We start from the raw sequence: 27194 nt of genomic DNA, 5'->3' as shown, positions 1-27194 counted from the left end.
CTTTGTTGCATTTGGTCTGTTTTGTTATTTTTCAACTTTTCTCCCTTCAGAGAGTCCCCCTTAAAATTTCTTGCAGGGCTGGTATAGTCGTCACGAACTCCTTTAGTTTTTGTTTGGGAATCTTCTTCTATTTTGAATGACAGCCTTGCTGGATAAAGAATTCTTGGCTGCATAGTTTTTCCAATTCTGCACATTGAATATATCCTGCCACTCCATTCTGGCCTAACACGTTTCTGTGGATAAGTCTGCTGTGAACCTGATCCGTCTTCCCTTGTAGGTTAAGGACTTTTTTCCCCTTGCTGTTTTCATGATTCTTTCCTTGAGTATTTTGTGAATTTGACCATGATGCCTTGTTGATGGTCGGTTTTTGTTGAATCTGATGAGAGTTCTCTGTGCTTCCTGGATTTTGATATCTGTCTCCATAGTAGTTAAGTTTTCTACAATGACTTGCTCACATAACCTTTCTACCCCTTTTTCTCTCTCTTCATCTTCTGGGACCCCTATGATTTGAATGTTATTCCTTTTTAATGAGTCACTGAGTTCTCTAATTCTTATATTGTGCTCTTTTGCCTTAGTTTCCCTCTTTTTTTTTTCCACTTCATTATTCTCCATAAGTTTGTTCTCTGTATCACTGATTAGTTGCTCTGCTTCATCCATCATTGCTGTCATGGCATCCATTCGAGATTGTAGCTCAGTTGTAGCATTTTAAATTTCATCCTGACTAGATTTTACTTCTTTTATCTCTGCAGAAAGGGATTCTATGCTTTTTTCAACCCCAGCTAGTATTCTTATTATGAGATTCTAAATTATGGTTCAGACATCTTGCTTGTATCTGTGTTAAGTCCCTGGCTGTCATTTCTTCCTGCTCTTTCTTTTGGGGTGAGTTCCTTCATCATCATTTTGAAGGAAGAAAAGGAATTAATAAAGTAAAAAGTAGTACATAATGTGAACTTCATTCCATTATTTACTTCCAAAAAGAACACTGATTATAAAATATGGTTTTAGCAAAATACATTCCAAACCAACAAAAGTTTATATAGTTAAGCCATTTTTAATTTGCTAATTGTGACAAAAGTTTTTTTGTAGTAAAAATTTAAAACAGCTCAACAGCAAACAGTAATTTTCATGTTTAAAAAAAAAGATCACTTCTGGGGTGCCTGGGTGACTCAGTCGGTTATGAATCCAACTTCAGGGGCACCCGGGTGGCTCAGTTGGTTGGGCATCCAACTTTGGCTCAGGTCATGATCTCACGGCTCATGAGTTCGAGCCCCACATCAGACTCTGTGCTGACAGCTCGGAGCCTGGAGCCTGCTTCATGTTCTAGGTCTCCCTCTCTCTCTGCCCCTCCCCCACTCATGCTGTCTCTGTCTCTCAAAAATAAACATTAAAAAATTAAAAAATAAAAATAAAAAGAATCCGACTTCAGCTCAGGTCATGATCTCATAGTTCATGGGTTTAAGCTCCACATCAGGCTCTCTGCTGACAGCACAGGGCCTGCTTTGGATTCTCTCTCTCCCTCTCTTCCCCTCCCCCACTCATATTCTCTCTCTCTCTCTCTCTCTCTCTCTCTCTCCCCCTCCCTCAAAAAAAAAAAAAAAACATTAAAAACAAAAAGCACTTCTTAAAATCCCCTAATTTCCCTAAATATTTTATGTCTAATAGAAATAAAAGATGATGGGATAATATTTACTTTGAAGCAGAATTTTATACAAAATTTAAGCAGAAATGTCATTATCCAAAAAAACACAAAGGTAACCCGAGTAATCTAAGGTCTCCACATAATACTATTTACAATTATCACTCGAGTACATAAATAAATTTCCCTTTAGTATAATATTTTACCATCCATTACAAATTCTAGAATTGATTTTATGTAACCATAGTAATATTTTTTAACAATGGTTGTGTGTATAACACATGACATAACTAAAGCACCAGATTTATTACATATATGTTTAATCATTTATTTTGTTCCACTATCTGATTAAAATACAGTATCTTTAATATTAAATTGAAAAGCCAAGGCAAGCTTTCTCCTGCAAATGCCCTCCAAATACCACCAGGAACATTTTTGTGGTTAAACTCGTTGGGTTATTATTACTCATTGCATCAAGGGATGCATCCTAGATATCCACCATGAGGAACTCTGGAGTATCTAAGTATAAAGGTGTTAGAAGAGACTAACAGGATTTGCAACTCTTAGGTGATTTGTGAGCAGAGCTTTGCTCAGGAATGAAGCCTGTCAGAAAGTGAGGGTAATTCTATGATTGGACATCTTAACAAATCTTATCTAAAACTGTAACTGGTTAAGAGCCAGCAGTCACTTATCAGCTGGGAGAGGGGATGCTTGGTCTTTTGTGGCTTGGACAACATTCATGTTTTATCTATATTTGGACAGGATTATGGAGTGGTATTTTTATTCTCTTGATCTATCACAGACACAGAACAGCTTTGTCAAATGTTGATGTTCTGTGCAATTGTTTCTCTTCAATGGAAGAACACTAAGCCTAAGCAGTAGTGCCAGGCCAGTTCCTAGCAACACCAAGGCCTTGGTGATAGACAGTACAGCCCAGCTTCCAGCTGTCATGGCCCATCTTTTCTTTTTCACTCCTTCAACATGACAACTTACATAAAACATATTTCAACTACAAAATTACTCAAGAATTATAGTGAATCACATAGACTGAGTTGATGGGCACAGCCTAAGTACAAAATAGATTATTTATCATTTAAAAATTAAATTACACAGGTACCTGGGTGGCTTATTCGATTTAAGCATCTGACTCTTGGTTTCAGCTCATGATCTCACAGTTTGTGGGATCAAGCCCCAAGTCTGTCTCTGCACTGACTTGGGATTCTCTCCCTCCTCTCTCTCTTCCCCTACCCCACTTGAGCACACATGCTCTCTCTCAAAATAAATAAATCAACATTTAAAAAATAATAAAAATAAAGATTAACTTATAAGAAAAATCAGCTGAAAGAAGAAATCTTAAGAGGATTTTTATCTTCCTTCACCCTACAATGTAAAATCACTCACAACTTTTAAGATATTACCAAGTTGTTTCCCCCCACCCCAGTAGCTACATACATAGTATGTAGATGATAAACAGTTTTTAAGAAAACAGTTTAACTGAAAGACCTGGATTTGAAACCCAATTCCCTCACCAATTAACTCTATCTGATCAACTCAATATGTTCCTTAACCTCCCTTCTGCTTTCCTCATCTGTAGGGTAGACATATCTACTCCAGAGCTGTTATGAAGAAAAAACAAAATGATGCATATAAAATGTGTGGCCACACCTGGCACTGAAAAAAATCAATAGATCATAGCTGTTTTATTGTTATTATATTTTCATAGTTTTGATATACATCAGTAATCATCTTTTTAAAGAAAGTCTCCAAAGTACACTGGATTTTAAATCACCAGTAACTGATACTTGATTATCATAATCCAAATCAACATTTCTAAACCTTTTTTAAAATTTTTTTTAAATGTTTATTTTTGAGAGAGAGAGAGCAAGCTACTTCTGCTGTCTCTGCACTGACAGAAGAGAGCCTGATGTGGGGCTTGAACTCACAAACTGTGAGATCATGACCTGAACTGAAGCCAGATGCTTAACCAACTGAGCCACTCAGGCACCCCAACATATTTAAACCTTAAACTTAGACCCTTTACACTTATCATATAGATAGAAATATAAGACTAGAACATGCACTCATTGTGCTAAGCCTTGGTGAATCTAAAAAACACAGAGGACCCAGAACTGAGTATACCCAATTCTTTCTCCCAATTTCTTCAATCACAAAGATAGCAGCAAATGTTCACATCCTTTATCCTCTTGAGTGAAGTGTAAATTTCCTCCCCACTATAGAAGCATAAGGAACAGAAAATAACCTCCCTCCTATAGGAGGACATTGTTCTAGATGCTAGAGGAATGGAAAGTGTAAGATACGGACCCTCCCCTCAAATTTGAACAAGATAATGCCCCCTGTCACATGGCTCCATCTGGCCAGACTGATGGGAGATACCCATAAGACAGTCAGCAGTAATATGAAGAAAACAATTTGAGTATATCTGGAATTCAGAATAGAGTTCAAGATGGGGGCAGGGATGACTTGGCAGGTCTTAAAATGATCATTAAAGCTATAGGATCATTAAAGCCATTTCAAAATGGCTGCTTTGAAAAAGAGACCCTAGAGAAGAACAGGGCTGAGGACAAAAGAGCAGAGATTGATAACATATGTGTGTCCTTTCACAGGGAGGAGCCTGTGAAAGAGTTTTAGAAGAAAGACGAGGGATGAGGTGAACCCGGACAATGTTTCTCATTTCCCATCCATTCAGAGATTTTCCCACCAAATGAAAGGTGCTTAATCTTTTTCTCCTGGCAGATGACATCCACATGAGCAACTTGCTTCCATGGGCACACACAAATTTTGACAAATCCCCCTAAAAGTTGCTAACAAGTAACTTGTGGGAGAAAGGAAGGTTGAGGGTTAGGATACAGATAAAGTAAATATATAAGCACACTATTAAGTCCTTTAGCAACTTACATCATTAATGGTAACTAAGGACCGCAACATAAGTTAGATGGTCTTTGGGTTATACAAAATTTCCAGAATACTTGCTCAAACACCTCTGTCTCCCACTCAGTATAGAATGGGAATGCAAGTGAGAATGTTAGAAGAATAATCTGCAATCTGCTCACAGTTTGTAATAAATAAATCACATTTATCTGAAAACTGCATTTGAGAAAAATTGTATTAAACCATCCCGTTCCAATTTATCCTATTTAAAACCACCTGCTCCCTTTCAGAAGGTCACCCGTACTGAAGGAGACCTAAACTTTCATACCTGGGGAGCACTTCAGCAGCTATTTAACCACCACACAGTGTCCTCCTAGTGAGAAGAAACATGCAGAAAAGAAAGCACCATCTTAAGGATTTCTGTGAGATTCATTCTTGCTTGTCAACATGACATGCCATTCTTTCATATAAAACAGAACCTCTCTGAGGATAAAATTGGCTTTTTACAAACCCAAATTGGTTGCTGTTAGGTTCTAGTATTTTCTGAGGTGTTTGGAAACTGCTGGTTTGCTTCCCGGTAAACTTCTTAATCCTATAATCTTGAGAATCAACCTCTCTCAAGAAATAAGTCCCAATGCTAACATTTACTGAAAGCTGGATCAAAAGCCCAGATAACAATCCTAAAACGAAGGCAATTAGAAGAGACCCAAGCTCACGGAGGCAGAGGAAAACAGGAAAATAACAAGACGGACTTCACAGGGCTGTGATTAAATAAATTTTACTTGCAAAACAAAACACTGAGAACCGCGCCAAGAACATAAGTACTCAATAAACGTTAACCATCAACCAGCACCAAGTAAAGGAAAGGTGCTCCGGGAAGCTTAGCCCAGCAGCGGAGAGCCGGCTGCTGGGAAGACACGCGGGAGATGTGGGTGGCGGCCACATTAGAAAGCGTCAACGCGTCGTCAAGCAACCGGGTCTCCACAGCACCCACGGCGGCGGCAGTTGAGGGGCCCCCAGAGTCCAGACCGCGTAACCAAGACACCGAGCCCGACCCCCGCCCACAGGGTACCCGTGTCCCTAGGAACCAAGCACCGCCCCCAGCCTACTGCTGTGAGACCGAGACCAGGATCTTGTACCTCCGCCACCGTCTCCAGCCCTGAAGCCGCGAGACCCCGACCTCTACCCAGTAACTCAGGCCCCGCCCCTAGCCCAGCGGCCGCGAGACCTCACCCCGCAAAGAACCCGGCACTCCCAAACGCAGCAACTCCAGCTCCGCGGCCAGCGTGGCCGCCGCGAGACCTCCACCGCCCCCCCGCTAGAGCCCCTGCCCCCGCCCAGGGACACCACTTCCCCCATCCCCCGACCACACCCCGCCAGGCCCGCTCTCCACCCACGGCTGACTAACGCTTACTCAGGAGAGCGGGCTCGCGTCCGGGAAGACGCACAGCGCCCTAGAGAGGCTCTCTGCGGGCCAAAGAGGTGGCGGCAGCCGCCGGGCACGGGAACACTGCGACTAGCCGCCTGGCCCCGGCTCCTCCTCTTAAGCCGAGCCCGCCCCCCGTCCTTCCCCAACGGCCAAACGCGGCCCCGCCCCACTTCGGCCGCGGGGGTAAGGTCGCGCAGTCGGGGCGCCCCCTATCGTACCGGAGGCCACACAGCCTCCCTATCGCCAGCAGGACTTGCCTGCAAGCATGTTGGGTTCTCCGCCACCTAGTTTACCTGGTCTGAGTGGGAGCTGTTAAACCGTGGAAAATTCTTCCCAAGCTAAATTGATTCCAGCCCCTCCAAACCTTCCAAGCCCCAGCCGGCATGAAAAGAAAAAAGAGCAGGGGTGGCAGTGAGAGAAAAAAGTGTTGGCATACCTCTCCACATTTCTCTTCTAGGGGTCTGGTGAACGTTTAGTCCTTATTACTATTTGCAACATATTCAATTAACGCAATACTGAGTGGCCATGTGCCATCATTAGAAAAGAAATCTCTAGGGGCGCCTGGGTGGCTCAGTCGGTTTCGTGTCCGACTTAGGCTCAGGTCATGATCTCTCAGTCCTGAGTTCGAGCCCCGCGTCAGGCTCTGTGCTGACAGCTCAGAGCCTGGAGCCTGTTTCAGATTCTGTGTCTCCCTCTCTCTCTGACCCTCCCCTTTTCGTGCTGTGTCTCTCTCTGTCTCAAAAATAAACGTTAAAAAAATTAAAAAAAAAAAATCTCTAGCTTCCCAGGAGAGTGGAACTAGGAATCCTTTTTCCTAAATTACTTTGTAAGAGGGTTTTAAAAACAAATTTTCTTCAAGTGGAAGTTAATGTCAAAACCGCAGGCAGGGGTCTGGATTTGGTCTTTAATGTTTTTAACTATTTGCCACAAACTGTACTAGGATTGGTGGACACAACTGATAGAGTGTCCTGAACTCTAAAGCGTACAGTGAAAAGAAAAAATTCCAAATACATTACTACAATGCAATGTAACAGTTATGCAAGCATCTACAGTACATTTAGAGAACCTTGAATCATCAGATTTCATGGTAGAGATCTCTGAGCTCTGTTTTTGAAGATTAATTTGGGCCCCCAGACAAAAAAAAATAAAGGGGGGGGGGAGAGTATTTTAGGCAATGCTAACCACATATGCTAAATTTCAGGATGATTAGATAAAGATGAAGCTGGAGAATTGAAGTGTGATCCTATTCTTCCGCTCCCTCCCCTCACCCCAGGCAAAACAAATTACTGAACACCTGTATTAGATATTAGGGATAAAACAAGGAACACAAACCTGGTATCTAGGCTTTGGAACTTGAAATCTAGAGTGGAGTTGGGGGGGTGAAGGAAAAATACCTAAAACAGGAAAATAAGTAAAATAATTAAACATTGTATTAACTATTGGAAGAAAAGTTGTTGAGATTAATTTGGCCTCAGGGACAGGGAGTGGTTTAAGCCGTAACTAATGTTAAGACTTGGGTACTAGAATTTCAGAACATGAACAGCTCCTGTAGATGTTAATTTTTACAAACAGGTCAGAATACACGATCATAGCCTTCCACGAGTCTCCACAGCCTTTTCGGAATGCCAGAAAACACCCTGCTACAGAAGTGTAGCGCCAACCCACCAAAGAAGCCTTAGGATTTTACACAAGTGCAATTCATCTGCAACTAGAATGCCATGTTTAACTTCGTCTTAGCCCGCATCCAGAACTACTTATATCTCAAGTTTTTCACAGACATCCTTATTTTTTTAGGTGTTCAACAAACATTTTATTTGAGGTACCTACACCCACATGAAAACAGTTTTCTCCCATCCTATCTCACGGATCTACCCATTTTTAATATGGCGGAGGCCGAGCCTGCGCAGTACGAACAAAGAGGACCGGTTCCAGTTTCTAGCGTAACGTTAACGTGCCCTTCTTCCGGTACAGAAGGCTATACCATTCCCGTGCCCAATCATTGTGTTTGTTCTATTCATACATAAAATTTTTTTAAGGTAACATATTCTCATTTCAGCCACAAGAAGATTCTTCTGTCTCTATTATGTAACCGCTATTTATATCGTGGCAGCCCGGAAGCCCTCCCGCCATCCGCGAATGGTCTGGACCGACTTCACCTCCGGTTTTAGGTGTCATGGCTGCCTCGAGAGACTAGTACGAGTTTGCACCTGTGCTCGGGAGGGTCCGAAACCCACACCTGAGAACCCAGCGAGGTAAAGTTGCGTCTTGGTTGTGGAGGCGACAACTTCTCCGATTCCTCGCAATGGCGGCGTCCGGGAGTGGTATGGCTCAGAAAACCTGGGAATTGGCCAACAACATGCAGGAAGCCCAGAGTATCGATGAAATCTACAAATACGACAAGAAACAGCAGCAGGAAATACTGGCGGCGAAGCCCTGGACTAAGGAGTGAGGAGGTCCCTGGCGAGACGCAGGGGAGGGAAGGGGTGGCGGGAGTTTAGGACACCCAGAGGGAGTGGGAGTTGCAGAGGGTGGAGAGCTTGTGTTTTCATGGGCAGGGAGAAGAATATGCGCCCGAGAAATTTTGATCCACCTTTTGTCTCCGCAAGTAGAGCCAAAGGCCCTCTAGGGAGGCTTGCTTTGACTCCCCCTTCTGTCTCTCTTTAACCCGTTTGCCTCCAGAGGATGTAAGAGAAAAACGACAAGCGATTTTTTGGTTTGTCATTTCTCAGTATCTGTATTATCATATATATGCCGCACTCTGCCTTAAGCCTTGTGTCGATAATACACCTGGTTAGGACCTTCAGCTGATCTCAGACTGGAGACTGCACCTGTCTTCAAAAACTAAGTCAGCCCCAGGGCCTCTAAAATAACTATGAGCCATCTTTTAGAGATCTATAATCAATTTTTGATTGCCGTAAAAGTTTCAGAAACGAGGGTCCACCCAGTCTCCCAAAATATTACTTCATCAGTTCACATAAGCTAGGAATTATATCAATAGAGTTTAAAGCTCTTTGCCCCTTAGCAAAAGCCCTGTGTCCCTGGGAATGATGACAAGTCAAGGACTGTTTACCCACAGCACTTACCTTTCCTGAAAGCAGATTATGCTAGGGAGAGAGTAAAAAGAGCAGTCTGTCAAATGGAAAGATAGAAAAGACAACAGTGTCAACAACAAAATACTTCCGTCTTTCTCAGTTTTTTACAAGGGCAAACTCTTGTCAGTATTCAGATTCAGCCGTGTTTATCAAGTATTTAATACAGATTGAGCACTGAGCTAGGAATTTCCATATATTATTTAATCTGCATGATAACCCAGTACTATATTTTTTTTTTATTTAAGTAATCTCTACAGGCTCCATAGCTCAGGGGTTAGAGCACTGGTCTTGTAAGTCATCTCTACACCCCACGTGGGGCTGGAACTCACAAACCCATGATCAAGAGTGGCATGGTCTTCCAGCTGAGCCAGCTAGCCAGCCAGCTAGCCCCTGCAGTACTGTATTTTCATTACTTTTCTGCATATAGGAAAACAAGCAAATATAAGTAACTTATTTCATGATCACACTGAGGCAATGAACTCTTAAGTGACAATAGACTGAAGTTCAAACCTCATAACTGTCACTAGTTAATTGGCCCTAGAAAATTAATGTATCTTCATTTTTTATCTGTAAAAAGGAATTAAGACCTACCTTTATGGTAATGTCATAAAGATTAGATGAGATAATGTATTAAAAAATGGTCTACAATGTATGTAAATAGGAGCACAGTAACTGTCTTTTTTTTTCTTTTTCCCAGTAAATGGGGGAGCCAAGATTTTAATTCATGTCTGGATGCCCAATACCAGGTCTCCAAATTTTTCAGTTGGGATTGAAACCTGTGGGCAGACATCTTAAAAAGGCTTCTCAGAAACATTGACCACTTTATTAAAGACTAGTTATCAAAGACTGCTTGTCTGCTTACTTCTAGAGCAGGCTATGCATTTTAGGTTGCTGTAGCCTATTAAATATTTGGAAATTATCTGCTTCCCCTACTGTCCGATTGTGACTCTAATTAATTATATTCATCCTAGCTCTCTTGGGCTGTGTCAGTGAGATGGGAAAATGTAATTGTAGTGAAGAGTAGTTTAGTCACATCCACAGATGACAAACTCTGAACTAAAGATACTAGAGCTACATTCTCAATTTTGAAGCAGATAACACAGAAAGAAACCACACCCTTCAACACACTGATTTTTAAGAGTACTGTAAAAGATGGGTTAAGACTAATAATAGCTAGCACTTATAAAGTTTTAGTACACGTTAGGCACTAAGCTAAACACTTTATATACATTATTTCATTTACTTTATTTCCTCCTAACAACAACTCCGAAATATTCCTATTTAAAGATGAGGAAACTGAGGCACAGACATGAAGTGGTTCTCTAGGCCACAGCTAGCATGGCAATGCAAAGATTCAAACCTAGGCAGATGGATGTCAGAGTCCACATTCTTAAACATAAGGCCAGAAAGTTAGACCTGAGAATCTTTAGGCACAGCCATCCAACTAAAGTCAGAATCAGAGATTTGGTGATTCCAAAATTAATGGAGAAAAAGCCTACTGAACTGGTCATATAATTCCTTTCTACTTGAATAGCATATTTAAAAAGCTTTTCATACTTTTCCATTCCCCTAAAAGGAAATACTTTTCAGGACTCTGACATGTTTATCATTTCCAGCCCCCTGCAGCAACTTCTGCTTCCTTTTTCTTTCCCATATTCTACAATCTTTCTCCCCCTCCCATCACTGTAAATTCCTTCAATACTTACTTGTTATCTTCACAAAAACTGTCTTTGAAATTGTGTTTTATAAAAGAAAGTTAATTATACTGTGCTTTTGTTTTATAGTCACCATTACTTTAAGTACTGCAAAATCTCAGCATTGGCTCTATTGAAAATGGTGATGCATGCCAGATCAGGAGGCAACTTAGAAGTGATGGGCTTAATGCTGGGAAAGGTGGATGGTGAAACCATGATCATTATGGACAGTTTTGCTTTGCCTGTAGAGGGCACTGAAACCCGAGTAAATGCTCAGGCTGCTGCATATGAGTACATGGCTGCATATATAGAAAACGCCAAACAGGTAAAAATGTTGTTTCTTTAAGTTTAGTAACTCGAATAAGAGTCTCATGGCGACTCTTGAGTTTCTAAACTTAAAACTATCCTCTTTACATTAAAGTTTATATTTAAGTTATTTTCAACAATTTCTATGTAAGATGTATATGAGGTTAGCATGGATTTTTTTTAATTAAATTCTTATACTCAAGAGTAGATCTTACAAGTTTTCAACGTAAGGAAAAAAAAGTTGTACCTAATGTATGGTGATGGATGTTAACTACATTTCTTGTAGTGATCATTTTGCAGTATATACATATATTGAATTATTATGGTGTACACCTGAACTAATACAATGTTATATGTCAATTATATCTCCATAAAAGTTTTTTTTTTAATTCTCACACTCAGTATCAGATGTGTGTTTAAATCCAAAATTTTGGAAACAACCTAAATGTTCCTGAATATAAAACTGATTAAATAGATTATGGTATATCCATACAATGAACTGCAAGCCAGCCTTTAAGAAAAATAAAAATTAAAAAGTAGTTATCTATATATTTTATTTACGTGGAACAAACCCCACAATATTTTGTTGAGTGAAAAAACAAAGTATAGAAACACTGTATGTGGTATACTGTTGTTTTTGTATTAATCTACATTTATGCAAAGAATATATCTGCAAGATAAGTATGTAAGCAACTGGTTATAGTGGTAACATCTGGGCTGAGGAACAGGATAGTTGAGGGAAACAAGGTGGGAGGGAGACTAAATAACCTTACTGTACTTCTTGTTAATTTTATGCTTCAGGTATTATGTTTCAGTTATTATATATGCCAAAAAAAATTTTTTAACCTGAAAGCAGCATATGCTATGAACTATTCTGCATGCTATTACTTTATCATAATGCTATGTAAACAGACAAATTACAGGTGTTTCTAAAATTAAACAGAAACCTCAATCTTCTTTGCCCTCTTCTTTGTTAGGTTGGCCGCCTTGAAAATGCAATTGGCTGGTATCATAGCCATCCTGGCTATGGCTGCTGGCTTTCTGGGATAGACGTTAGTACTCAGATGCTCAATCAGCAGTTCCAGGAACCATTCGTAGCAGTAGTAGTAAGTATTTTTGCAACCAGTCTTAATTAAGTTCTTCACAAAGATTTATTAAAGCAAGTATACTGAGAAATAACAATTATAGTAAAGAGCAATGATCTGGTGTCAGTATGCCTAGGATTGAATCTGAATTTCACCTCTTATAAGCTGGGACTTTGAACAAGTTACTCTGCATCTCTTGTCTTATTCTATAGGATGAGGGTGATCACAGCACCTATGTCTCAGTTCCCTGCACATAATAGGCATTCAGTAATGTTGACTGAATTGAGTAAGTCAGGAATTGCTAGAGCAGCTCTTGCTATGCTCAGTGTTTTAGATGCAATCCAGGTTACCATAAGAAAGATTGAAATTGTTCATCTAGTAAAAGGAAACTTTTGAAAAAGGGCTAAACAAATCTTCAAATAACATTCTTAAATAGTATAATAACGAGATCTAAATTCTAAATTCACTATGAGATTTCTATATTTACCCACTTTATTGAACTTTTTTATCATTTTTGGTTATTTTTTTCCTTATTTTTTTCTATTATTTGGTTTATTTTAATCAGTGTTTGTGTGTGTGTATGCATGTAGTATTATATATACATATGTATTTCTAACTTTATAACATTTAAACAAATGAAGTATTTACATATATATTAAATATATCTTTCTTGTAGATTGACCCAACAAGAACAATATCTGCAGGGAAGGTGAATCTTGGAGCCTTTAGGACATACCCAAAGGTAATTTTTAAAATTTTAACTCCTTGTAATTTTTAAATGACTTATTTTTAAAGTCATATTATGGTTAATATCTTGTTTTGACCTAAAACAATTTAAAAATATTTACAAAATAGCAGTCTAACTACCACAAATTGTCCTTAGCAAAAGACAACATATTTATGCTATGTATTTTTTGTTTTTTAATGTTTATTTATTTTGAGAAAGACTGCACACACGGGCAAGTGGGAGAAGAAGGGGGGGGGGGGGGGGTGGAGAGCCTCCCAAGCAGGCTCTGCACTGTCATGTGCTATATATTATTAACTTTACTAAAAAGTAGTCTTCATTTGTTAATAAGTCTCTGTATGCCCATGGCATTCTGACAGGAACTAGACAAACAAGCTAAAAACATCAGTTTCCTTCTCTGCAATCTGAAATAGATATTAGCATATGTGTATATCACCTAAGGACAAGAAAAATGAAAATCCAGCCATCAGCCACCAAATGGGGTTGAGGGAGAGTAAAAGCAATATACTTTTTTTTTTTAACTGGAATGTTTAAGTTCAATATGTGGCTCCCCAAAATTAATGTTTCCATAAATGGAAAGCTTCATAGGAAACATGTTTCTATGTTTTTTTTAAACCTTCTATTTTCTTCATTTTTGTTGAGGGCTATAAACCCCCTGATGAAGGACCTTCTGAGTACCAGACTATCCCACTTAATAAAATAGAAGACTTTGGTGTACACTGCAAACAGTAAGTAATTTTAAAATGTATCTGATGCCAAAGTCATCATAGGAAACCATAGAGATCATCAGTCTAAGCCCCTAATTTTACAGATGAGAATAAAGGTTCAGATGAAATGTATTTCATAATACCTTTTAAAACTGCAGTAAGAATATAAAATTTAGGGTAATGTTTAAAATTTTTATTAATAATTATTTTAACCTAACATGTTATTTGCCTTTCACACAACCATAAACATATCAGTGTACAAGATAGTTAGCTCATTAATGAAATTGACAGTTGAGAGAAGTTGTATTCAGGGCCAGCCTGACACTAGCATGTCTACAAGCCCTCAAAGTACCCAAGTTCCATTTAGCAAAAATTCTTCCTAAACATTTTCACTCCAAAATTTAAAGAAGCCATGCTAAAACCAATGAATTATATATACTCTTTAAGATAGTCAATCTTACAGTATATGAATTACATCTCAATAAATGTTAATTTATTTATTTTGAGAGAGAGAGTGAGTGAGCAGGGGAGGGACAGAGAGAGAGAATCCTACACTCCCAGCACAGAGCCTAACACAGGGCTCAAACTCTTGAACCATGAGATCATGACCTGAGCCAAAATCAAGAGTCAGACGCTCAACCATCTGAGCCTCCCAGGCGCCCCTATATCTAAGTTTTTAGAAGTGTTAAAGCAATGAAAACAGTGTTCTCTATCTTCTAAATATATCTTGCTACCTAATATTGACCCAAGCCAACACCATCTGGATCCTGAACCAGAGCACTACTAGCCTTCTAACTAGTCTTCCAGCTTCTGCCCTTCACCCCTTTAAAGATCTTTTGTCAAAACTGAATCTGTTAAAATGTAAGTCAGATCACATTCCTCCTTCTCCAGAATGATTTCCTGTATCACCAAGAATAAGATCTATAGTCCTACCATGGACTACACAGTCCTATGTGATCTGACCCCTACTACCTCTCTGAGCTCATCTCCTATCACAAAACCCTTGCTTTTCCAGTCCAGCCATAGTGGCTTCCTTATGGTTGTTAGACAGGCAGATATCTGCCTCAGGGCCTCTGCACTTGCTGTTCCCACTGCCAGAAAAATTGTTCCTTATTTCCACACGGCTCACTAACTACTTCAATCATGGAATATCTGTTTACGGGTCGCCTTAACAGAGAGAATGCTCACTAGTCCTCTTGTCTAATATAACACCTTCCTGTCATTCTGTGTTTCAGTTTCCCAGCTTTATATTTCTTCTTAGCACTTAGGACCATCTGATAAGTTTTTGCTTCCTTGTTGACCCCATTAGAATGTAAATTTCATGACACTAGAATTAATTCACTGCTGTATCCTAACATTTTAAACAGGGCATGGCACACAGAAGGGTAGGCATCCTCCACCCCCCAAAAAATGTTACTTAAATGATTATTTAGTATCCCATTTTCTCCATACCTCCTATCTTAACTTCTAGGAATACCTATGACTACCCATGTACTACTACTCTTTATTTTTCTGTTCAGAAATTCTTAGAAAATTCTAGAATTTCTAAAATTGAGTTTTTAAATATATCTGTCATCCTTGACATACTTATAAAAAATATAGGGGCGCCTGGGTGGCTTGGTCGGTTAAGCGTCCGACTTCAGCTCAGGTCATGATCTCATGGTCCGTGAGTTCGAGCCCCGCATCGGGCTCTGTGCTGACAGCTCAGAGCCTGGAGCCTGTTTCAGATTCTGTGTCTCCCTCTCTCTCTGCTCCTCCCCTGTTCATGCTGTGTCTCTCTCTGTCTCAAAAATGAATAAAGGTTAAAAAAAAAAAAAATTTTTTTTTTTAAAAAATATATATTCTTTTTTATTTTTCAGTTAGAGGCATGGGATTAAATCACATAATTTGCCCTATTGAGAAAAATTTAAACCATTCCTGTTTGAGAGAATTGCTCCTAAGCATGGAAACACCTTTGCTGTGATACTTTCATTTTCAGAGTAACAATTTTTTTTTCACTTATATTGAGTTACAGTGGTATAAAAAGCTTACACCTTTAATACCTACACTGCTTTTTTCACCAACTGCAGCTTTTGAAACAAAGACTGAAGCAGTCTATGCTTTCTGTATCTAAACAAACCTGCATTTCCTGTTTTACTGAAATAAGAGTCCATCAGAGAAGAATAGCCACTTTCTAGCTATCTTCATTGCTAGAGCCTAGAATTTTGAGCCTGGAATTGCTAAGATATTCAAAGATGTTCTCTTAGGATCAGTTCCTAAATAAGAGAGAGTAAACTTTTTCATAGGGCAAATGAGTGGCTTACTTGTCCCAAGTTGAAAGAGCAGGGGTTTGGAGCAGGCTGCTTACAGATCCATTTCCTAAATTATTTGGTGATGAGGTATTATTTGCAATTTATATTGATCTTTTTTCTTTCCTATTTTAAATCCCACATCATATTGCACATCCAAAGTCTGTTTTAAACATAGAATATAATGTAGATAATAAATATTGTCAACTTTAAAGAATTTTAGTGAAAATAGGACACAAAGTGTTTTTAAATAAGCTTGTATGTTGTCAGTATTTATACAGGAACATGGCTTAAAGAGTAAAATGGTTCTGTGAAACTTATTACAAAAAACGATTTTGTACCATTCCCTTTCCCATCCCCCAGAGACAGTCACTTAAACTATTATTATAGATATTCCTGTAAGTATTTACCCCATCTCTTCAAACAGCATGCTGATAGTGCTACTTCTCGATTTTCAGTTCTAGGCAGTATCTATTATTGACTTCCTATACAGAAGATGAGGATTTAGCTCCACAAGTAATTTTGAATATTCTTCTTGTTTTCAACTCTGCTACTGAGATTTGCAGCTAATCACTACATATTAAACAAAAATTTTCATTGCATCAGCCTATGGAATTAAAACAGTAATTACATTAAGGTGATCCATAAATTTTAAAACATAAAGCCTATTCTAAAACTTCAAGTTTGAGTTCCCTTATTTTCCATCCTTTATAAATTGGAATATCTGTTGCTATGTTCATCTTCTCATCTCTTTTTTCCTCAAGTATCAGCAATACAACCCCTCCTTTCTAAAGCTGACCTTTCCACCTGGCACTTCACTTCTTAAATACTCTCAAGTGTCTACAGTCTGGATGTAAAAATAAAACTGAGGCTTTTGATAATAGATACAACTTTCCATATCCTTTCTCTTCCTTTCTCTGCCACTTACTAGTTTTAAGGCTTTCTCTGTAAATGTTTGTCTATAAACTGGGAATAATAAATGCATTCTTTGTATGGTTATAGGGAAGACTAAATGAGAATATATGTAAAGTACACAGGAAATAAAAGGTGCTCAAAAAATACACTGTTCCACTTCCACATTTCACTAGCTATGCCCTGTCCTTCTTCAGATCTGCACAGGTATCTTAATGTTGAAAAGGCCCTCACTTAATTGCACAACTAACTTGAGCCTGAGCCTTTCTCTCTTCACATCTGCTGCACTGCAATAGTATCTTTTGTGGTCTTCCTGCCTACAGTTTCTCTGTAAGACATCCTACCACAGCCAGCTTTCTTAAAACACCTCTTTGGCTATATCATTGTTGTAAAACACCTCTTTGGCCATATCCATCACCTTCCAGGAGTCCCCACTATCTAGAAGATAAAGTTCAAATTTCTTTTTTTTTTTTTAAGTTTTTATTTTTAACTCCACTTAGTTAACATACAATGTTATATTAGTTTCAGATATATAATTTAGTGATTCACCACTTACATATAATACCTAGTGCTCATCACAAGTGCAATCCTTAATCCCCATCACCTATTTAACCCATCCCCCCACCTATAAAGTTTAAAATTCTTAATCTTTTATGTAATGTGTCCACCAACTGGACATTATTCTGCTATGGCTTAACTGTCCAGACAAAGTGATTTACTTACCGTTCCTTTTGTGGCTTTCCTGTTTGTAAGTGGATGCTGCCTAATGCCCTCCTTGCTGTTAACATATCCACACCATAGACTCATGAAAGGGTTACTCTGAGTCCTGCCTGCTTCCTGGGGCTTCTCTGGCAGTTCTGTCTACACTAAGAGTACTCATTTAATTATATTTAATTAGTAGGTGATTAATTTTATATATGCACTATAGCATCACTTCCTGTTATTCAGCACACATATTTAATTTTTTGTGTATCCATACCACATCTCCCCTATAAACAGTAATAGGCTCCTGAAGGTAAAGAAGTCCCTGTGTTTCTTTGTATTTACTAATACACAGAACCTATTTATTACTTTAAAAAATATGTTTTTTCATACATTCAACCAAATTTTTCATATTTCTTGCTCTCCCTGATTATAAGTTAGGCACTTTCGGAAGCAGAATTTGAGGTACTCTAAGGATTCTGCTTTAAAATTTGCTTTCCCAAAAAGTAGTAGGTCCTAATTAGGAGATTAGAAAGGGAGAAATGGGAAATCCACATGTCATTTTCAGTATATTTAAAAACCTATCAAAAATTATCATTGACCCTAGAGAGGCAATTCTTTAAGTTTATGTGCTATTGGATAGAATTTATGAATTCAATAACATAGATAAACATATGTCATTCAGACATAGATAACATTCAATAAAATAGATAAACATATGTCATTCAGAAGTTCTGATTGGTTGTTGATTAGCTTGGGGGACTTTCTGGGCTCTACAATGGGAAGAAATATAACACAAGAAAGTTTAGTTAACAGAAGATTTAAAAGAAGAGTAAGGAACCCGTGGCTACTGATTGTTCTATTGAACTAAAAACTAAAACATAACTATTTAGATATAAAATGTAATTCTTTAAATTTGGCCATAACTTTTATATATGGTTGAATTGTTTGGGTTTTTGTTTTTACTTATTAAATTTGTGCTTTTGTTTTGTAGGTATTATGCCTTAGAAGTCTCATATTTCAAATCCTCATTGGATCGCAAATTGCTTGAGCTTTTGTGGAATAAATACTGGGTGAATACCCTGAGTTCCTCTAGCTTGCTTACTGTAAGTACTATATTTCCAAGGGATGCATTTGAATTTTATCTGAGCTATATAAGTGGTTTAATATCTGGAACACTTTTTCATAGAAAGGCTATACCTGACTTGGCCAAGATATCAGGGCTGATACCAGATTCTGTATGACCAGACCTAGATTGGGATACTAGGCCAAGCCAAGGTCTTTGTCATATACTACTGAGACTAAGTCCAAATGACAAATATAAGCAGTCAGTTGCGGGTGAAATCTGCCCCTGCCTTAAAGAGACTTCCAGAGAGAAAAATACAAATAATGTTTTTTGTTCTGTCAGGTGTCTCAGTTGGGACTCCAGTTACAAGTGACAGGAGACCCAACCAAACTGGGCTAAACAAAAAAGTGAATCTTGTAAGATGCAAAGTCTAGGAGTAGGCCTTACTTCAGGCACAGCAAGTTTGCATTCATATATTATTATTAAGTCTTGGTCTTTCTGTGTCAGGTTTGATTTCATATCAGTTAGCTTCAGTTTCAGGCTGAAAATAAGATGTCAGCATTAACCTGGGACCTCCCAGCCCCTCAGTTTCCCCTTCAAAAGAGAACATCTAGATACACACACTCAGGCATAACCCCAGGCCAAACCTCATTGTGTCTGAGCCTTGTTTAGATCACATTCCCATCCCTAAACCTGTTCCGGGCCAAGGAAATGAACACCAAGAGCGGCTGCGCCAAGTTATATACTTCACTGTTAGGCTGGGGTAGAAAAAACTCTTTCAGGAGCACATGGACTAAGAATTAGGAAGGGTTATCCCCAGAAGAAAATCAGAATACCATTAACTTAAAATAGCAGATGCTGGGCAGCAAAAAATAAAATAAGTCACTGCATCTTTTCCAATTATCATTAAAACCTAACATACTTAGAAAGGTATTTTACAGCTTGGTCAGGAACAGTTGCTTTCCTTTTTCTTTTTCTTTCTTTTAAGTAGGCCACCTCATATTGTACAGTATAGCATAATGGTTAAACCACAAAATTTGGTATGAAATAAACTCAGTTCAAAGAAAAAAGAAAATTCTGGCACTTCACCAGCTATATGACCTTCAGAAAGCCATTTAATGAGCCTGAGCCTTCTCTTGGGTTACCCTGAGAATTAAATGAAATTCTTTTTTTTTTTTTTTTTTTTTTTAAGTTTTATATATTTAAGTAATCTCTACACCTAACATGGGACTGGAACTCACAACCCCAAGATCAAGAGTCAGTATGCTCTTCTGACTGAGCCAGCCAGGCGCCCCTAAATGAAATTCTTTATGTAAATAAGTAGTTAGCAAAGTGCCTGGCATATAATAAAGCCTCAATAGGTTACTGTTATTTTTTGTTTGTTAACAGGAAAAGGCCTCACTTGAGCATATTTTCTATGATTTTTTTAATTTAATTTAATTTTTTTTTTTTATTTAAAAAAAATTTTTTTTTTTAACGTTTATTTATTTTTGACACAGAGAGAGACAGAGCATGAACGGGGGAGGGTCAGAGAGAGGGAGACACAGAATCTGAAACAGGCTCCAGGCTCTGAGCTGTCAGCACAGAGCCCGACATGGGGCTCGAACCCACAGACCGCGAGATCATGACCTGAGCTAAAGTCGGCCACTTAACCCACTGAGCCACCCAGGCGCCCCAATTTTTTTTAATTTACATCCAAATTAGCATGTAGTGCAACAATGATTTCAGGAGTAGATTCCTTAATGCCCCTTACCCATTTAGCCCATTCCCCCCTCCTACAACCCCTCCAAAACCCTCTGTTTGTTCTGCATATTTAAAAGTCTCTTATGTTTTGTCCCCCTCCCTGTTTTTATATTATTTTTGTTTTGCTTTCCTTATGTTCATCTGTTTTGTCTCTTAAAATCCTCATATGAGTGAAGTTACATGATATCTATCTTTCTCTGACTAATTTCACTTAGCATAATACCCTCCAGTTCCATCCACGTAGTTGCAAATGGCAAGATTTCATTCTTTTTGATTGCCGCATAATACTCCATTGTATATATATACCACATCTTCTCTATCCATTCATCCATCAATGGACATTTGGACTCATTCCATCCTTTGGCTATTGTTGATAGTGCTGCTATAAACATTGGAGTTCATGTGCCCCATCGAATCAGCATTCCTGTATCCTCTGGATAAATACCTAGTAATGCAATTACAGGGTCGTATGGTAGTTCTATTTTTAATTTTTTGAGGAACCACCATACTGTTTTCCACAGTGGCTGCACCACCAGTTTGCATTCCCACCAGTAGTGCAAAAAGGGTTCCTCTTTCTCCAAATCCTTGCCAACATCTGTTGTTGCCTGAGTTGCTAATGTTAGCTATTCTGACAGGTGTGAGGTGGTATCTCATTGTGGTTTTGATTTGTATTTCCCTGATGATGAGTGATGTTGAGCATTTTTTCATGTGTCAGTTGGCCACCTGGATGTCTTTGGAGAAGTGTCTATGATTTTAAATACAGTTCTGACAAGCCTTCTGTTCTTTTTTTTTTTTTAAGTTTATTTATTTTGAGAGAAAGTGCAAGCACAGGAGGGGCAGAGAGAAAGAGAGAATCCCAAATAGGCTCCACACTGTCACCACTGAGCCCAACATGGGGCTCGATCCTACTAACCATGCGATCATAACCTAAGCCAAAGCCAAGAGTCGGACACTTAACTGACTGAGCCGCCCGGGCACCCCTGTTCTTATTTCTTACCCTCAGCCATCAGAAGTAGCAAATTAGAAGGAAGGAGAGTGATCATTATAGCATACTTTCATTAAGTGCTTCCTTTGTGCCAGACACTGCTAAATGCTTTATATGGAGTTATTTCCTTAGAGGCAAGTTTCCTAATAACAGCCAGAACTGACACATGATAGCAGGGGGAGTAAACACTAAGACCAGAGCAATCTAAATCTTTGTGTAAAGGCAAACAGCTCTACATACTTAGCCAATGGCCATCCCTGTATTCTAGCATTGCATGTATTGAGGATATTAATAATCAAGTACAGATTAAATTATATTTCCTCTTGTGGTTTTATATATGGTAAATTGCAGCATTTAACAAAAAATTTATAAATATATGTTCAACTCCTCTCTTTCCCCAGCTAAAGCATATAACCTAAAAACTACAGAAGAAAGTAATTTTCTGACTTAATTACTTCCCTATACTCATTCCATGTGTTTGAAATATAATGTCATTTTATGTCATTTTAATAGTATAACTGTTGCTGCCATCCTACATTTTTAAGGCTTGAGATAAATATTCCAAATGTGCAGTGGTCTGCAAACCTTAGTTTTCAAATCTTTGGGGGCAGAGAATGTATTGGTGTCCTAAACCATTTAGATCTAGACAAAGTGAATATAATTGCATCGTTAAAAAATATTATCAGCCTATAAACTCATTGGAAGAACTGGTAGCCTTGTAAAAGGCCCTGTGTAGTGACTGATGACGGCAAATAACTTCATGTTTGGTGGATGAACTGTATTTCATGTACATGTCTTTCTGAGTAAATAGAGTAACATATTGTTGCCAAATTTTTTATTAATCTTCATTCTCTTCTATTGAAGATAAATGGAATATGTACTTCATAACTCATCTTTGTGAAAATTTGTTTTGTATTTTAGATATCCCATAAAAATGCTTAAGTGTTTGTAACGCTTAAGTTACATAGCTAACTGTTAAAATTTTTCTTTTTAAAAAGTATAAAATATTAACAGATAAAACAGTATATGTAGCACTTGCCAAATGTAGGTGTTTAAGCAAGCATACAGCAATATTCTAAAATATAACTAGTTATAGCTAGGTGGAGGGATTATAGGTATTTCCTTTTCTCTTTATATTCGGCATTTTCCAAATTTTCTGCAATAACTATTAATTTTATAATCACAAAAGCTAAAACAAATTTTTTAAAAACTGTTGTTAAGTACTAATTCTGAAAGTTCAATGAGAACAAATAAAATTAGCTAACAATTATTAAGCCTTTACCAGATGCCATGGACAGTCCTAAGATCTTTATATATGTTACTTTAGATACATCACTTAATGTAATCTTCATAAATAGCCTTAATGTAGAAATACTGCTGTCCTCCATTTTCAGAAAATGAAAGTCCAGAAAAGTAAAGGAGTTTTCCCAAAGCCTCCGACTAATCTGCAGCAAGGCCAGACCTGAGACTCAGACCTGTGTACTTTAAAGCCTCTCATAATAACAAATATTAGATTTAAGGAGTCAAAAAGAATTCCAAATTTAATCTTTAAATTATAAAAGGGGGAAAACTCTAAACTTGAACTGTTTGAACTTTGGAGTCAGTTTTTTACAAATAAATTTGATTTCTTCACTATCTACTTATACTTCATGGTAGAATTCTTTGTAAATGAAATGTTCTAAATAGAAAAAAATTAATTCATATATATATGTATATATATATATATATATATATGTATGTATATATACACACACACTGACACAATACCATTTTCCCTACAGAATGCAGACTATACCACTGGTCAGGTCTTTGATTTGTCTGAAAAATTAGAACAGTCAGAAGCCCAGCTGGGACGAGGGAGTTTCATGTTGGGTTTAGAAACACATGACAGAAAGTCAGAAGACAAACTTGCCAAAGCTACAAGAGACAGGTAAGAGCAAATCTATTCCTGCCCCTCTTTTTGTTTCAAAATTTGCACATTATATATAGTAGGATTCAAATTCCTTTTCAACTTATTTACAACTTAGAATTGTACCTGAGTATTAATTTCTTGAGACTTTTCAGGAGTTGTCAAATGCACATTTGAACCTAGAAAATTCAAGTTAAAACATTAAAGGCTTAAAGATCTAGGTAATGTAATGAAAAACTCCCAGTCACCTTTTTTAGATTTAGCTAGAAAGTATAACAAAGAAAACCAATCCATCACTGCATCTTTAAAAGAAAAAATTTTTGCAAAGGGACATGCCAATCTATTCTGTCTTACTCATCTGTTAAGGGTTTATGTTGAGATTTCTTAAATTGATCAAATTTCACATTTTTATGAAGTTTCAAACCCCTAAATATCACAGAAATTATTGCATCTCTCTTAAGTGATTCTTCTGAAATTATCCTTAATACAGTAATTTAGTATCCCAAATCTCACTCCCAAAAATTTGTTAGGAACAAACCTAGAATGTGTTCTCTGATAACTTACGAAATAATCAGGTGGCCCTTCAGATACATAGAGGACTGGAAGGAATCTAAATAACGTTTACTTTCACGAAGGTTTGACTTTTAATGTGATAATTAGAAGCAGAGAGGAAGGGAAAACTATGTTGACATCTCTATAAACTGACACTTTGGTATGCAGAAAAACTGGACTGGTCAATAGGAAGGAGAAGGGAAAGCCAAGTGTGTTAGGAGGGAGCCATCTTGGGTTAAAATCATCTCATTCCTTTCTTTTCCATGAGTTTTTAGAAGACATAGGGCTGGTGGCCTGGATAAAAATTACATTTTTCTTTGATATTAGGTCTCATTTTTGGTACCTGCACTGAGTGTATGTTTTTGCTAATCTAGATGTTGTCTGTGATTTGTAATTTTATCTACATTTATATCTCAGTTTCTTATGAAGCAAAAATTTCACAATGGGAATGTCTCCAATTATGTAAGAAGAAAAGTAGGAAGGAAACAAATAGTAGTACAAAAGTAGAGAATTTTCCTGTTTTGGGTAACTTTATAAGAATCATATCTCTTCCAAATATTGGTGGGTTTTTTGTTTTGTTTTGTTTGGGTTGTATTTTTTTTTTTTTTTTTTTTTTTGCTTTTTGCTTTTAATTTTTTATCAATTCTAAAATCTAAGTCGTTTACCCATTGTAACTTTGACCTTTGGTGATTATTTCAGAAAAAAAAAGTATAGGATTCTTTAAAATCTTTTTTATTCTAAATAATAAATAATAACGAATGACAGATTTTAATGTAATATTAGAATCAGTCTTTAATTATGACATATATAATTTCAGTCACCTTCCAAAACAGGACTTTCCCCAAAACTCCTGATAAGTAATAAAATTAACTTATGAATTACAGTAAAACTTTGGATTGCAAGAAACTTGTTTCTGCAAGTATTCTGCAAAACAACCAAATATTTCTAACAAATTTTAACTTGATAAGCAAGCAGTGTCTTGCAATACGAGTAGTTATGTGATGCCAAACAGCGCATTATCACAACTGAGTCAATGGTTCTTGAAATTCGCTTTGATATATGAGGGCTTTGGATTACAGGCATGTTTCTGGAACAAATTATGCTTGCAAACCACAGTTTTACTGTATATCATATTTTACACTGTTATTCTCTTGTGAAGGTTCTAGTAAGTATAGTTGACTCTTGAACAACATGGGTCCACTTATTCATGGGGTTTTTTTCTATAAATACAGTATAGTAGTGTGACTGTAGGTTTTCTTAACACTTTATTTTCCCTAGCTTACTTTGTTATAAGAATACAGTATATAATACAGGTAACATACAAAATATGTGTTAATCATCTGTTTATCAGTAAGGCTTCCTATCAACAGTAGGGTATTAGTAGTTTAGTTTTGGGGGAGTCAAAAGTTACATGTGAATTTTCAGCTGTGCCAAGGAGTTGGTACCCTTACCCCCCACATTGTTCAAAGGTCAACTGTAATGAAATCATTAAAAGATATGCAGAAGGCTAAAAATCAGAAGAGTAAACTGTAAATTGTTGTGATTTGTGGAGTATGAATAGAAATGAAAATCATTATTGGGGGTACAAGGATAGAAATGGGGGGTACTTGCGTTTTCGAAAGTTTTCAGCTCTTGTGACATTATGTGATGTGTTTTTTTTCTTTGCAGCTGTAAAACTACCATAGAAGCTATCCATGGATTGATGTCTCAGGTTATTAAAGATAAACTGTTTAATCAAATTAACATCTCTTAAACAGTCACTAAGTAGGCTTTTTGACTGAAAGCCAATATGAGAAAAATACTCAAGTAACACTTTAAAACCAGTTACCAAAAATCTAATTAGAAGTATAAGGTGCTCTGAAGTGTCCTGAATATTAACATCCTGTAATAAAGCTCTTTAAAATGAAATTGTTCTTTCATTATTTTTCTAGTATCCTTTAATGTTCTTAAATATAAGGGAAAGAAATATTTATTGGAATCTATTTTTTAAAGAGTCTTGCCTATCTAAGTCAAAGAATTTCAGCACTTTACCTGCCATACTGATTATCAGAGCCACTTTTCAATTTGCCTATACCTTCTTTTGGTAGTCCATTAGTAAAAATATAATTTGATTTTTTTTGTTCTTATGAAATGTTAACCAAGTCACACCAGAAATTATTTTCCTGAACAATAAATAACTTAAGACAGAGCCTAACATAGGTTTTCTAGGTATTCAAATATTTACCAAGTACCTTTACTGAACAGGCCTAATTTTATTCTGCAGATATTCTAAACCAGACAGACAAGGCCACTGTCTTCACAGAACTTACCATGGAGGCTAAAGCTAAGTTAACAAGAACCTGTGTGTACTAGGAAGGGAGAAATAGTGTGCTGGGAAACTCAGGAGGAACACTTAAACCAGAGAGGAGTTCCCAGAGTGAGCTTCCTGGAGGAAGTGACCTGACATAAAAATGAAATTTAAAAGACAGGAGGACTAGCCAGAAAAGCAAAATGAGGAGGCAAGTTTATAAGCAGAGAGTATAGCAATGTGTAGAAGGCAAGAGGCAGAGAGCAAGAACCTAGTACCTTCAAGAACTGAAATTCCATCAGACCTGAGAGTGTCCAGTTGGATGTAAGAAGTAGCAAGAGATGACTTTAACAGATGAGTATAGATCCTGCAGAGGCATTTGGGACTTTATCCCAATAGCAGTGGGATCTTAAAGGTTTTAAACAGCAGAAATGTACTAGATTGATGTTTCTAAGAGCACTGTTGAGAGATCTGGGGGTGAGGGCTGGCTGAGAACAAATGAAATGACTTGTGGAAGATGGTGAAAAGAAGACAAATCATGGAAACATCAAATATGAAAATCGGCAGAGGAAAACAAGACCACAGGAGCAGAAAACTTTTAAGTAATTTACCCATGACCTGACACACTGCCAAAAAGGTCAAGGAAAACAAAGCCTAAAAGTTTTCCATTGGGTTTAGCAATGAGGTAGTCTATGGTAAGATGAAGAAGCCCATTAATACTAGTATCCAAATACATTCTCCAATGGTTGATGTGATATGTTAGCATTTTGGTTTCATTTTGTAACCCTTTAATTTTTTTTTTTTTTTCTAAGTAATCTTTATGCCCAATGTGGGGCTTGAACTGATGACCCCGAGATCCCGCTAAACCAGCCAGGTACCCATTTTGTAACTCTATATAAAAGCAGGTATCCCCAATTTCACATGGTTCAAACTGACCTCCATTTTTATACCCTTTAAGAAAAAATGACTGCACTCAACAAGCAGCCAAAACAATCTACTGCCACAGTCTTCAGCAATACCTTTAGGAACAATGACAGGGCTGAATGGTTAAGTTTTTGACATGAAAGAATAAGGAGTCATTGGAGTCACCATGAAAACATACTAGGAGCTTTCATTCTAAGATTTAAATACAGTTAATCCACATTTAATCTGACATTCATGACCTAA

The 27194-nt window shown here is 37.5% G+C and overlaps 2 protein-coding genes across 5 annotated transcripts in view; one reads left to right on the top strand and one right to left on the bottom strand.

Annotated features, from left to right (window-relative positions):
- The window catches only part of CSPP1 (centrosome and spindle pole associated protein 1), a 155585-nt gene extending 149509 nt beyond the window's left edge, over window positions 1–6076 (bottom strand). For both annotated transcript variants that reach the window (XM_042923747.1, XM_042923746.1), the window contains exon 1: window positions 5940–6076. The gene's annotated coding sequence lies outside the window, so the exon portion shown is untranslated. The remainder of the gene's footprint in view (window positions 1–5939) is intronic.
- COPS5 (COP9 signalosome subunit 5) lies at window positions 6054–25648 on the top strand. Of its 3 annotated transcripts, none has more exons than XM_042923759.1 (9): window positions 6054–6137; window positions 8065–8206; window positions 10831–11065; window positions 12024–12152; window positions 12808–12873; window positions 13519–13604; window positions 18480–18591; window positions 23061–23209; window positions 25409–25648. In XM_042923759.1, exons 2-9 carry the CDS (start codon window positions 8091–8093, stop codon window positions 25491–25493), a joined length of 978 nt encoding a protein of 325 aa, XP_042779693.1. In that variant the 5' UTR covers window positions 6054–6137; window positions 8065–8090; the 3' UTR covers window positions 25494–25648. The 3 variants fall into 3 exon arrangements, with proteins under 3 accessions (XP_042779693.1, XP_042779694.1, XP_042779692.1); XM_042923760.1 differs by having other exon boundaries at window positions 6061–6137; window positions 8011–8206; XM_042923758.1 differs by lacking the exon at window positions 6054–6137 and having other exon boundaries at window positions 8114–8399.
- Window positions 25649–27194: the final 1546 nt, after the last annotated feature.

The sequence above is a fragment of the Panthera leo genome, chromosome F2 (assembly GCF_018350215.1).
Source record: "Panthera leo isolate Ple1 chromosome F2, P.leo_Ple1_pat1.1, whole genome shotgun sequence".
Classification (NCBI taxonomy): Eukaryota; Metazoa; Chordata; class Mammalia; order Carnivora; family Felidae; genus Panthera; species Panthera leo.
This window is presented reverse-complemented; position numbering and strand designations above follow the sequence as displayed.

Bases quoted from the DNA above. Each gene is read 5' to 3' on its own strand.
- COPS5 (XM_042923758.1), top strand. From the start codon at position 8,257: ATGGCGGCGTCCGGGAGTGGTATGGCTCAGAAAACCTGGGAATTGGCC. The intron at 11,066-12,023 runs GTAAAAATGTTG...CTTCTTTGTTAG, and splicing joins ATATAGAAAACGCCAAACAG to GTTGGCCGCCTTGAAAATGC. The intron at 12,153-12,807 runs GTAAGTATTTTT...TCTTTCTTGTAG, and splicing joins AACCATTCGTAGCAGTAGTA to ATTGACCCAACAAGAACAAT.